This window comes from Phalacrocorax carbo, chromosome 11 (genome assembly GCF_963921805.1).
Source record: "Phalacrocorax carbo chromosome 11, bPhaCar2.1, whole genome shotgun sequence".
Classification (NCBI taxonomy): domain Eukaryota; kingdom Metazoa; phylum Chordata; class Aves; order Suliformes; family Phalacrocoracidae; genus Phalacrocorax; species Phalacrocorax carbo.
In genome coordinates this window covers 20750185-20762379 of record NC_087523.1, presented here as the reverse complement: position 1 = coordinate 20762379, position 12195 = coordinate 20750185, and the positions used below count along the sequence as shown (strand labels likewise).

Here is a 12195-nt window from a genome sequence, read left to right as displayed (position 1 = left end):
AATTACCCTTAAAACATTTACACTTTAGCACTTAATATGGTTAAATTTCAAAAACTTTCTGAAGTTTTGAGATAGAAGGAAAAGGACTTATCCAAAAATGTTTTATTCATTTCAGTCCTCTAGCAGCACTCTATCCCAGGCAAAATAAGAGCTAACCTACATGGAGGGAAAAGCATGTGCTTGATAGCCCGGCAGGTATGACAACTGTGACTTTGCTGAAGTATCTTACTTTGGAAATCGCTCTTGTGAGTTTTTCAGTTTCATCGCTCAAAACTGAAGAAACTTAATCTCATGTGCGATAACTTTATTGGTAAATGAACATCTTTCCAAGATAAGGTTTTAAAAGATGTTTTAGCAATAGAAGCTGCTGTTTATTTTCAAGATATGTAAATAAAATTCATCTGGTAGTTTCTGTGAATTTATGAGAGATGATCCGCTGATTTGGCTGAGTCATAAAAGTGCTTTTAGTATTCAGGAGTAAAACGAATGCTGCTGTGTCATTTTTGATGCAACATTTTTTTATAGCTCGAATATGGAAGTCTCAGGCAAGCAGCGAAATTCCTTAAAACGAGAAGGTGGTTGGTTGTTCAGACTGTCAAACAGGCATAGCATATTTTGGGTTCTCTCTCTGCACTGGCCTATTTGTTTTCTATTAAAAAAATCAAAATCAAAAATTTTATATATATTCAAGTCATCTAATAGTTTATGATCAGGGTTTTATATGCAAGTTTACAATTCTTCTTTTTATGTTATGAAGCAAATAACTAGTCCAGAATGGTGTGGCACGTATCATGATTCCAAAAGTGAGCCTGGGAGGTTACAATGGTTACTCTGTGCACTGTTATCCCAGGCATTAAATTTTTTTTGCTTTAAGCGAATAAGTGGGGGAGAACACCTCAGGGTGCTGTCTGAAAAGAGATGAGGAGACTGGGAGAAGAGGATAAAGGATTCTTATCTTCAGGAAGGTGTCTGAGATAAATGCCACAATGTAGGCTGAAACCAAACCCTGCTGGAAAAGAGATGGGGAAAGGAGGAAATTGTTGCTAAAGAAGTTTATGTTCTTTCATATTGTGGTTTATACTTATGCTTTTTAACCTTTAAAGTCTGTGTATTGCAGTTGGACAAGGAAGAAATATCTCCTTTCAAGTAAAACAAATCATCTACAGCTTAATCTGAATTTTTGCTTCAGACAGTTTGTTTTTGAACACAATGCCCGATGTAATAACGAAAAACATCCATGATGCAATAACAAAACAACAACAAAAAAAGGGTGACTTTGCTGAAATTTATCTAATACTCTCTTGTAAACAGCATATTCCCTTCCTCCGAAAAGGCAGTGATGAAGAATTTGGTCTGCATCAGTTACCAGCCCCTTGAGACACAGCATAAGGTCAGACTGGACAAGCCTAGAAAGGCCACGGCCACTGAGCCAAAATGAGGCTTGTTATCAGGCAAAGAAAATAGCTGCCTCCCCACCCAGAGATGAGCAGTCAGGCATACAGACCTGGCAATTGTTTATTCCGCGCTGGTCCAGCGCTGAATATTTCAGTGTTGTGAAAAATGGTGTGTGACGTTTTCCAACCTCCTTTTTGTATGGTTTTTATTTCCCATCTTAGGAAACTAGTTCAAGAACTTGACTGGAAAACATGTTTAGAGGAAGCAGTGAAAAAACATAGCTAAATGGTGGGTGGCCTTTTAGTCTGATGAACCATGAGTGAACTTATAGCCCATGTCTGACCTCCGCCACACTAGTGTGTGCCTTGAAGACATGTTGGGGAGTCACTCTAAACTGACTGTCTTTGAACTTGGCCATCCCTCTGTTACTTGCATTTAATTCAGAGACATTTCCACTGCTTTGGTAGGTTGCTCTTTGCAGAAATAGTTAGGCTGGCTTATGCTGCCTGTTTCTCAAAAGAACTGTACCTTCAGTTTTTCTTGAAAATGCCCTCAATTTCTTTCCTTTCTGCTAGAGAAAAAAGGCCAACTGGTCTGTGGTCCCTGGACTGCTGGGCACCCATATGGAGCAGTTACAACTTGCTAAGTAGCACTCCCAAAAAAACGGTAACCACACGCATGCAGACTAACTGCATAGCCCACGTGCGATGAGCCCGACTTGTCTGGGGCCCATCCCCATATGTGGTGTATCCCCTTGCTGTCACATGCATTCTAATCTCTAATAATGATATTGACCTCATTTATGGTTCATTGTATTAAATACTAGGGAATAGATTTGTAATGTACTTATTCCTGCTGGTGGGCAGCTCATCCAACAAAAGCTCTTTGGTGCTTACGCTCACAGTAGCAAGTGTTGAATATCATCCAGCCCCAAGTAATATATCTACTCTAGCTACCTGTTTTTCATGGAGCATCACCATCTCAACAACACAGTTAATTCTTGTAAAAGCATTTTACAAGAAAACTTCAGCTTAGTGTCCCCAAAATGGTGTTTTTTCTGATGGAAAACAATTACTTTTTTCAAGAAATCAAAAGATATAAATTTTTAGCCAATAAAAATGATGCTTTGATTAAATTATTCTCACCAAATTATGTCAAACTTGTTGTAGCTTTGGAATAGCAGGGAATGAAGTTCCATAGTGGTTGGAATCACGAATGAGTGAGATGTGGAAGAAACAAGATATTTCAGAAAAGGGGGTAACATTAACCAACCAAAAGTGGTCTCAGGCTTTTCAGCATCTGTGTTTGCTAAACCAACTGTAATCTTTGGGAGATTTTAACTTCAGAGCCCCAGTTTTAAAAATCTCATATAAAACAACCTCTGAAATTGTTCTATTCTATATTTTAACTTGTGCTACTTTGGATGCACTTCCTATAACCAGCTGGGCTACTTTTGTGATATGTATTACTGGGTTTATTTGATGAGAACCTCGTCACAAAGCATAACATTTTGTGTAGCAACTGTTTAAATGAAATATTACTTTGATTTATATGATCAATAGAGAGATAGGCCTCTCTCCAGCGATATCTATCACACTATGAGAGAGGTGGCAAGGTAATGACTGTAAAGTGCCCTTTGCAAGAGCTTGTGTTCTGGTTACAGCGGAGTTTAGACACCTAGGTGAGAGAGCATGACTCTTTCCTGAGGTGAACCCGGTCCTAAGAACAGCATCTCTGCTGCTCATGAGGAAAAGTAAGACAAATTGTAGTACTGAATTTAGAGAAGGGAATAGGTACTAGGGGAAGAAGGCAGGAGAGAAAGGCTGTTGTCTGGTAAGTTCAGTGATGAAAAAAGTGCTATCCTCAAACAAGGCAGCTTTTCTGTAAAAACAATTATGAATGTGCTGCAGTTCTGTAGAATGTTGACCATTGTAGAATGTAGAAGCTTCACAAACTAAGATAGTGCTCCAAGAGACGGTATGTTATACTTCTGAGAGGGTCCTGGGAGAACAGAAAGTCTTTCATCATAGGCTTCAGTGATTTCTGGGATGAAATGGCAGAGGACTCTAAGAACTGCAGTAAACACTTTGTTATTGAGGTTCAGAAAAAGGTCAGCCCTAAGGCACATCATTTGTACCCTTCCAGCAACCGTCAGCGTTCTGGATGAGAGCAGCTTCAGCGCTCCAAGGGTCAGGTGAAACCTACAGGCAGCCAAGATACACACCATGTTGCCCAACGTTTGGGTTTTTTTTTCTTCCAAAACACTGATTCAGATCCTCCCCAAATACACGTGTCCCATAGGCAGGGCAAGGCTGAAACCCATGGCCTTCACTATTAGTCACCACTAGCCCAAAACTGAAAATGGAAAAAAAAGAACGCTATAAAAATGTCTGTGATGCATTTGGTTTTGTAACAGGATTTATTGGAGAGGGAGGAGGGCGAAGAAGCATTTCTCAATCTCCAGATATCTGAGTTTTCTTTTACACAAGGCTGGAACAAACTGGCATACTCTTCCCCTTGCATACGCACAGTTGGGTTTCTTTTTTAAGCAGCATTGGGCATTATCTTGCTCTCAGGAACTGATGTTGCTGGACAACAGGTATGAAGTCTACAGAGGAATTACACATCCTGAGCTCAGGGTGTCCAGGCAGAAACCTGAGGTCTAGATCTTCCTCTTGTTGATTTGCATGGCATACCAGCACTGATGGGAAAGTCACTTCCTGATCTCAGCAAGGGCTGTTTCACTCAGGGTCATATCTGACCCTGGTTTTCTTTTGATGGAGGTTTTGCTGAGAACTGTCCTCTGAGAAGTTAGAGCTATACCACAGGGCATGATTGTAACTTAAGACTTCTCCTTCTTCAGTCCATAGGCAGAGTTTTTTTCAGGCATAACAAGGCTGCAAAAGGCTTTTTGCATGCATTGAAGTATCTAGCACAGCTGGACTCAGTTATTTTTCTTTTTAGGGCTAACTGCAATTGCCTTGGCAAACAGCCTGATCTGGAGAGGGTTTCTATAAACATGCCAGCACAGCTGGGATTTATTACAGGATAGACAATCTCTTCTACCTCTTCAGCTACACAACTGCAAAATAAGTGCTGTCTTTGCTACCTTCCTTTAGATGAGGCTGGGTCATAGTTATCTGTAGCCAAAGCTGAATTTTTGCATCCATATTCAGAAAGAATTGCATTTCCCCTTGCTTCCTTACACTGACCTCACGCTCTGCAGGAGTTGACTCAGTATGATATCAGGACAGAAGAGAAGAAAATGGAAAGAGTTCTCAGTTCTGACATCATTCAAACTGCTTTTAAAAAATTTAAGGGAATGGTGTACTGGGCTTAAGTAGATAAGTCTGATAGAATCAAGGGAAGTGCCTGTCTCCATAGGTCATTGTGTTCAAGCAAAGGTAAGTTATTTTTTATGTTAGGGCTGGGTTCTTTAAAGTGTGCTGAATAAGCTCTAAATGCTACCAAATCCTTTGAAAAATTTAGTTGCAAACATCATTATTGGTTTTTTTCTTCTTCCCTTTCCCTGAATCTCTGGTTTTCTATCTGAGGCAGCTGACAGACCCTAATCCATTAAAAAATCATCTTTTCCTTTTCTCAGACATCAGAGATCTCTTGTAATGTTTTACAGTGCAGGTTCAGTTAATGTCCGAAGACACATAGCTAATTAATAAACCCTTTGAATGTCCTTCTCCCTGTGTATAACCAATACTGCATATTTTTTAGTTCATGGCTATTGGTAACACTTATGCCAAGAGATGCATCTTCAGAGCTAAGGGGAGATTTTTCCTTTAGCTAAATTGCTCTAAGATTCAAAGGAGCCACAGCAACCTGAAGTTTGTGCATATAGTTAATCAGTTATCTCCCATACTTTTCTGTGGTGTGTCTGGTCTCAAATAAAACCCATCCTTTTTTCTTCTTCCTTTTTTTTTTTTTTTTTTTTTTTGTTAGGGAGTCATGACAGAGCAACATACAAACCATTTCGTAGGCCCGGGGAAATGGGTGTCTGTTGTCTCCCATATTTCACACTGTTTTAAAATTTCCTAAGGAAGATACGTTCGAGCAAAGAAAAGTTAAGTTGCCATCTTTCATATTTGTACTACATTTTTGTATCCCAACATTTTTGTATCTCAGTGAAGTTCCTGACTGCAGTTTATCACACCTAAGCACACGACTGTTAGTATGATGGTATAGATTGGTTTATAAAAAGGCATCATGTCACATACACTAGTATGTACCAGCTTGATTTCCTTCCAGCATACGGAGGGACAGATCTTGTAAATAACAGAGGAGCAGTAGATATGATATAGTTTGACTTTCATAAGGCTTTGGCAATATCTGATATGTCTCTCCAAAGTATGAAAATTTGGATTAATTCAAACTTCTGTAATAGGGATGCATAGCTGATGAAATAAATGACTTGGAGCCCTCTCAAGTTGGCGTTGTATCGATGGAGTCCAACCAAAATCTCCCTTAGTCTGGTATTCCTCACTATTTTCATTACTACTTGGATGAGGGGCTAGAAAGGCATGTACGGGAATGCTGTAGGACACAGACGTGGGTAGAATTGCAAGCCAGTTGACAGGGTTGAGAGTTCAAACTTATCTTGATATCTTGGGAAAATAGTGTGGAATAAATAGGGCGGAATTCAGCATCACTTCATCAATGCAACCAAGTACAGTGCTTTGGTATTAAATGACTTCACGGCTCAGTTAGGGGGAAAGAACAACTAGGCAGAAAGTCTACAGAATAGGACCAGAGGGTGGATCACAGTCTGAACACAAGTTAAATATGTGAAGTTCAAGTGAAAAAGAAAAATGGCACCCCAGCTTCAGTAAGCCAGAGCATGGAGCTCTGCTCAGCACTGCTAAAGCTTCGTTTGGAGCATAGCGTCTGGTCACCAGCGATACAAAACACGAAGAACCGGTTATTAAGACTAGAGAAGACAGACTGGTTAGAGGTTTGTAGATTATATGAGGGGTTGCTGTAGAAAGGAAGGGTGACAGTTATCTCCATTCACAGAAGTCTTAGGCTCGTAGAGCAGCTCACCAATTCACTTTGCTGACTGGTGGAGGAAGCATGTGGACTTCCCCTCATGGGCTGTGTTAAATGCGGGATAGAGAAGCTTCAGGCACAAGTAGGTTAGGGCTAGCCAATTTGGACTCTAGGCAAATACTGGGACTGACTAACCTGTCAACCCCTGTTATTTCCTGTGATCCCACACTAACTGAGTTTCTCATCTCCAGACTGCTCAGTGTTCTCCCAGGCTGCTCGTTAACCAGTTCATTTACTTGCTCTATTACAAAGAGATGAACCAATTAAAACTGGAAAAAGGGTTTGTGAGCCAGTTTATTTCTCACAGCATCGGTGGCTGAGTAGCACTAAATGTCAGGTATTTCAAGCCTACACAGTGCAGCAAGGATAGGAGGTGACACAAATAGACTTCTGTCATGCAAATGAAAGTCTGGTATGAAAATAAGAGCATCAGGGTTTTCAGCAGAACCATGAGTCCTTGCAACCTCTTACCTCACTTTCAGGCTCTGTACAGCCTAATTATAGTTCTGCAGATGGTGTTTATTTTATTATGCACATGCATAAGGGGAGAACTGGGGAGAGCTCTGCGTCTTGGATGGTGGAATGCTCCCTGTGGGCATAAATAATACAACTGCTTTTATTAGCAGTGTTGTATCGGAAATAGTGTGGCTATTATACATTAATGATGTATAATAAGCCCAGTAACCTTCTTAACTCTTTTTCTTGGAAATGTGCAGATATGTCTCTTTTTTACAGTACAGATGATGCAGGCTGATTCTGAGAAAAGGGATTAGGGTAAACAGCTATGATTGCAAAGGAGATAGCTCTAGTGGAACTCAGAACCCAAGTGCTGAGGTTGCTTAGGTTGCAAGGGAGAGAAGGCATCAGGTCTCCTGAAATGCCACATCCCACATTAGTCTCTCTTCTTTGTAACTCCTCTGACAGTAGTTGTCTTGGTCCTCAACTATCCTAAGTTATCACTGCTGGGACCATTATTAGAAAAGTGATTTTTTATTTTATTTTTTTATTTTTACATGCTTGGGCCAACCAAAAACGCTTAAAGATCCTCACAAGGACTGCAGAATAATATATTTAAATAGCACATTTCTAACTGTGTTGTGGCTTAGATAGCTAATTCCATCTCAAAACTATTCCTTAGAATTTGCTATACTGCAGAAGTGGTGAAAAGCAAAAAGCCCAGAAGAGAGCAAACAGCTGAAATTAGCTATAGCTTGCACCTGAGTATTATTGTGCATCTCATCTGAGCCACGCAGTGAATGGTCATAGAGGCTGTTAAAATGGCTGTAACTAAAGGCTAGAGAAACAGAGCTAATGTCACTTTCTTACACCGTTCTTCAGTCTCAGAAGTTCAGGGCTCCTAGGCAGTTTAATAAGAAAGGGTTTATTAAGCAGGATCCTGAAGAATTTAGTGACTATGGTGGAAACAGGGAGGTGCTGTTTCTGAGTTCTGCTGTTCTATGTTTGCTTTGGACCCCAGTGGTCAGCAAATGCTAATCTCATCCATAAGTTTTGGCAGTTGACACACGCTGCTCTGTTTTTTCTCTGAGGACTGTGCGAGACACGAGATGCACTTCAATTAAAAAATGACAGTTAGTGTGGTTATTTTTAGCAAAGCAATCCAAATAAGAGAAGATATTTGTAATACACAGTAGTGCTTAATTTCTTTCAAAACCAATTAAAGTTTTGGCTTCCTCTAGTGACAGAAAATTTTGGACAATTTTAACCCTGAAGGCTCAATTTATCCCTTGTTTATTACGCCAACAAAATAACATTTTGAAAGGAAAAACAAACTAGAAATTATTACTGCCAGAGATGCATGGAAATGGGATTTGAAACTTGAGTTTACCCAAACTGGGTGTGGAATTGTGCTACCACCATGAAAGCCAATTAGTCAACTCATGTCAACCCGTGCAACAGGTAACTGGGTTGATTTACATCAGCTGAAGTCCTGGCCCTGAAGTTCCTGTTGCCATTCTGGATCAGAGCATCCAGGCAGATTGAATGAATCTGTCCATGATGCAGATGGGTGTCTCGTACATGGTCAGTTTTCCTTGTAGGCACCATTTTGTTATCCAGAATTTTATTAAGGTCTGTTAATAAGCTTTGAAAATTTTCTAAGTGAAGACACATGTAAAAAATACTGACAGAACAACAGTGTCATTAATGATCAGTCACTTGTTTCCCAAGAGGCATTTAAAATTTTTACCAATTTAATTTTCTTAAAGAAAACAGCAGTAGCTCCATGCATTGCATACCATGAGCTGACTTCAGGCTGCCATCTGCTAAACCAGCCCAGGAAAACAGGCTTTCAGCTCAGCGCCGAGTTGGTTCTTTTCTCTGAAAATAAGTTCAGCTGGCACTGATTTGTCACAGTCCTGTCAAAGGGAAGACTGAGAGGTTTTGGCATGCCCATAGTGTGTAGCCAGGCTTGGATTGCACTCTTGGTATTTTGGGATCATCATCTAGGATTATCGAAGGGCAGTGAGAATTCACGAGTAAGGAGCACAGCTCCTTATTCTGCTGCTGCTAACAAACTGGAACGACTGCAGTGAATTTGGAGTCTCCTGCCATTTTGAGGCGATAGGGAGTTATTTATTCTGCATTTCTAATGCCTGGATATAAGATAATTTCCTTCCCACAGTGTTGAAATTTAGGGTTATTCTTATACTATGAAAGAGCAGAATTTTTTACCACTGTCTGCTCTTTCATCCTCTCAACCAGTCAGGACAAGGAATGATTCACAAAAGAGTGTCATGAGCAATCACTGGGTTGAAATCACTAGGTTCCGTAACAGTAATGGGTCAGTCAGATTACCCGTTTTCTGAAGTGTGCTTTGGACGTTCTCTCTGGGACTGTGAGGCCACATATGTATCCATTCAGCAGAACACTGTCTACCAAGGGTTTCTTTGTAATAAAGACAATACTGCTGAAAAATGTACTCCTGTGGTTTTCCCATGTTCAATGTTACTTAGAGGTGCTCCTTTTAGTGCCTTGATCTGCAGGCTACAAAGACACAGCAAGGGACAAGCTAGCCAGGAGCAGGGAGACATTGCAGGAAGAGCCAACTATGCTTTGGTAAGAATCTGCATGTAAATAGAGATGGAGCCAGGAAAGCAATGGGAGAGGAGGAATGAGTGGTTCTAATAACAGCCAGATAAATAAGGAAGATGAGACCCAGAGAATGAGGCGTGTTTCACAGATGTGTATTCTCTGCTGCCTTAGGTGCTGGGTGGCAGGGGTCGCTGCAGTAACTCATGCTGTTGGTGGAGGAGGGTTTCCACTATGTCAGCCAAGGGAGCAGCAACTGAAGGAAGAAGAGCTTAGTGTTCTGGTGTCAGTAGCATCATTTCCTGCTGCTTTTCTTGATTTTTTTTTTTTTTTTTGGTTAAAGCCTTTGCCTGTGATGCTTCCTTGTTCTCCTTTCACTTACTTTCAGTTCATTAACTGCCCCAAAGCCAAATAAGTCTTCCAAATGTTGCATTCATTCCAGTCTTCAAAGATCACCTTCGGCTGAGAGCAGAACTAGGAACTCTGGCAAAAAAACTGGTAAATCGTGGTGTTTAAATAAGACCTTGTAAGAACTTAAATAGTGCTGTATAACCTGACTTTCAAATATACTCAGTGCCAGAGGGCTTCTGAACCTCCTGGTACAGAAACTCCATGCTTCAATGGGAATGTGATGCAGAACAAGTGTGGAAAAGAATAGCTGGAAGGTTGCTGTGACCATTTCTGGCGTGGAGTCTCTGGTTTGCTTTGTTAGGACCTCTGTGAAGACCCCCACCTGTTTGTGAATGGAATCAGCTCCCATGACTTACACCAAGGCACCCTGGGGAACTGCTGGTTTGTGGCTGCATGCTCCTGCTTGGCTCTGAGGAAGGCCCTCTGGCAGCAGGTAGGTGCTTGGGGCAGGAAATAAAGCTAATAAATCTTGGTTGTTTCCCAGCCTATCAGCCAATGTTTTTCCCTCTAGAACTAATGGGGCTCTGATAAGTGGTGAATTTATGTGGATTCAAAGCAAAGAGCTATAGCAAAGCCAGAGAGTCCAATAAGTTCTGTTTATCTTTCTCTGCAGATCAATTTGAGTGTTACTTTCCTAAAAGATTCTTTGAAGTGGGATTATATTTGACTTTGTACCAAATTCACTCTCCTTTTTCACTGCTTCATCTATTTAAGGTCAACTGCTTATGAAGCTGAATACCAGCACAGGGCACGCTCCAGGGCAGTCTGCCCTCTGAATAAATCTGAACATAGTCCATTTGGTGAACTTTCCCTTGCATGGTTTCTCAGGTGATTCCAGACTTTAAAGAACAAGAATGGGACCCTAAAAACCCAGAGAAATATGCTGGGATTTTCCGTTTCCGCTTCTGGTGCTTTGGAGAATGGACAGAGGTGGTTGTTGACGATCTGCTGCCAACAATGGACGGGAAGTTGATCTACTGCCATTCCAATGTGAAAAATGAATTCTGGAGCGCATTATTGGAGAAAGCTTATGCAAAGTATGAGCTAGTTCATTGTCCTTTTGGTCCTCAGTGCTGCCCCTTCTACCTGTTTGTTTTGTCTTTCAACTCTATCGTACTTTCCATAGGTAGTAGGTTCGCTGCTAGTAGAGAACCTAAAAAAGATGGAAAACTCCTGTTTTAATCTGCATGGAGGAGGTGAATCATAAAAGAATGCAATGCACTTTACTTCAGCAGCCCAAAGCCTCAAGGATCATTACAGTCCTTTCACAGAAACCCAGCAAAGGTTTATCTGCAAACTGCTTGTTTGTTCTGTTTTGTTTTTTCCTTGGTGAGACACAAATACATTACCTGCATTCAAGCCAAATTAGAGCACTTCTGACAGCCGCTTTGTGACTGAGAATGTTCTGTGTTACCTCCAGGCTGGCTGGATCTTACGAAGCCCTAGATGGAGGCAGCGCTGCAGATGCAATCGTGGATTTCACTGGAGCAGTGGCAGAATCCATTGATTTGGTACAGGGCAAATATGGTGAGATTATTTCTGAGCAGATGAAGCTGTTTGAAGACTTGCTGAAAGTGCACAAAAGAGGCGGGCTGATCAGCTGTTACATTACGGTATGTGTAGAGAGCTGGGTTTTAAGAATTAATTTCAATTTTAAAAATCTGGAAAAAAGACCATTATTAGTATAAGTATATTAAGTATGTCCTTTATTTGTAAGCTTTGGAAAAGCTTTGTATGGAAAAAGCTAGCAAGTTGGCAGTGCTGTCAGCCAAGTACAACTCCATGAGCCACTAAATACAATCTACAAAACCACAAAGCCATTTGTGCTGCCACTTCACTGTGGATCTGAAATGCTATTCTTTCTGAATGGTCACAGTTGTGTATCGACCCAAGGTTAATCCACCTAGAATGCTCCAATTTAGAGACCAGATGGCAGCATTCAATTTCTTTATTTCTTAGGAAAATCTGTTTACAGAAAACAGCTCTGCTGGCACTGAGCTGCCGAGACTTCTTGACTTTGGTTGCGATGATGCAGTTGTATCGTCAGTGTAACACTAGAGCTGAGCTGAAAGGCTGAGCTCACTTGGTTGTTCAGGTAGTACTGCTTGTTAATAAGACTCCCCACTAGAATTAACCGGTAAATCTTGCCTATGCTGGCTAATGTGAGGCAGCTAACTCAGGTGCCTACATTAGGAGGCAATGACCCTGAAGTTCCTGTAGTCAGGAGAGAGGGGATGGCTTCCCCAAGGGTGATACAGGGTTGCCTTCCGTGGAAGCTTTACC

At 41.0% G+C, this 12195-nt stretch overlaps 1 protein-coding gene across 1 annotated transcript in view; it reads left to right on the top strand.

The window, feature by feature from the left end:
• CAPN6 (calpain 6) overlaps positions 1-12195 on the top strand; it is a 72337-nt gene that overhangs the window by 30099 nt on the left and 30043 nt on the right. Inside the window, exons 4-6 of the mRNA XM_064463367.1 lie at positions 10214-10345; positions 10741-10949; positions 11333-11525. Coding sequence (XP_064319437.1) covers positions 10214-10345; positions 10741-10949; positions 11333-11525 — 534 coding nt within the window. The remainder of the gene's footprint in view (positions 1-10213; positions 10346-10740; positions 10950-11332; positions 11526-12195) is intronic.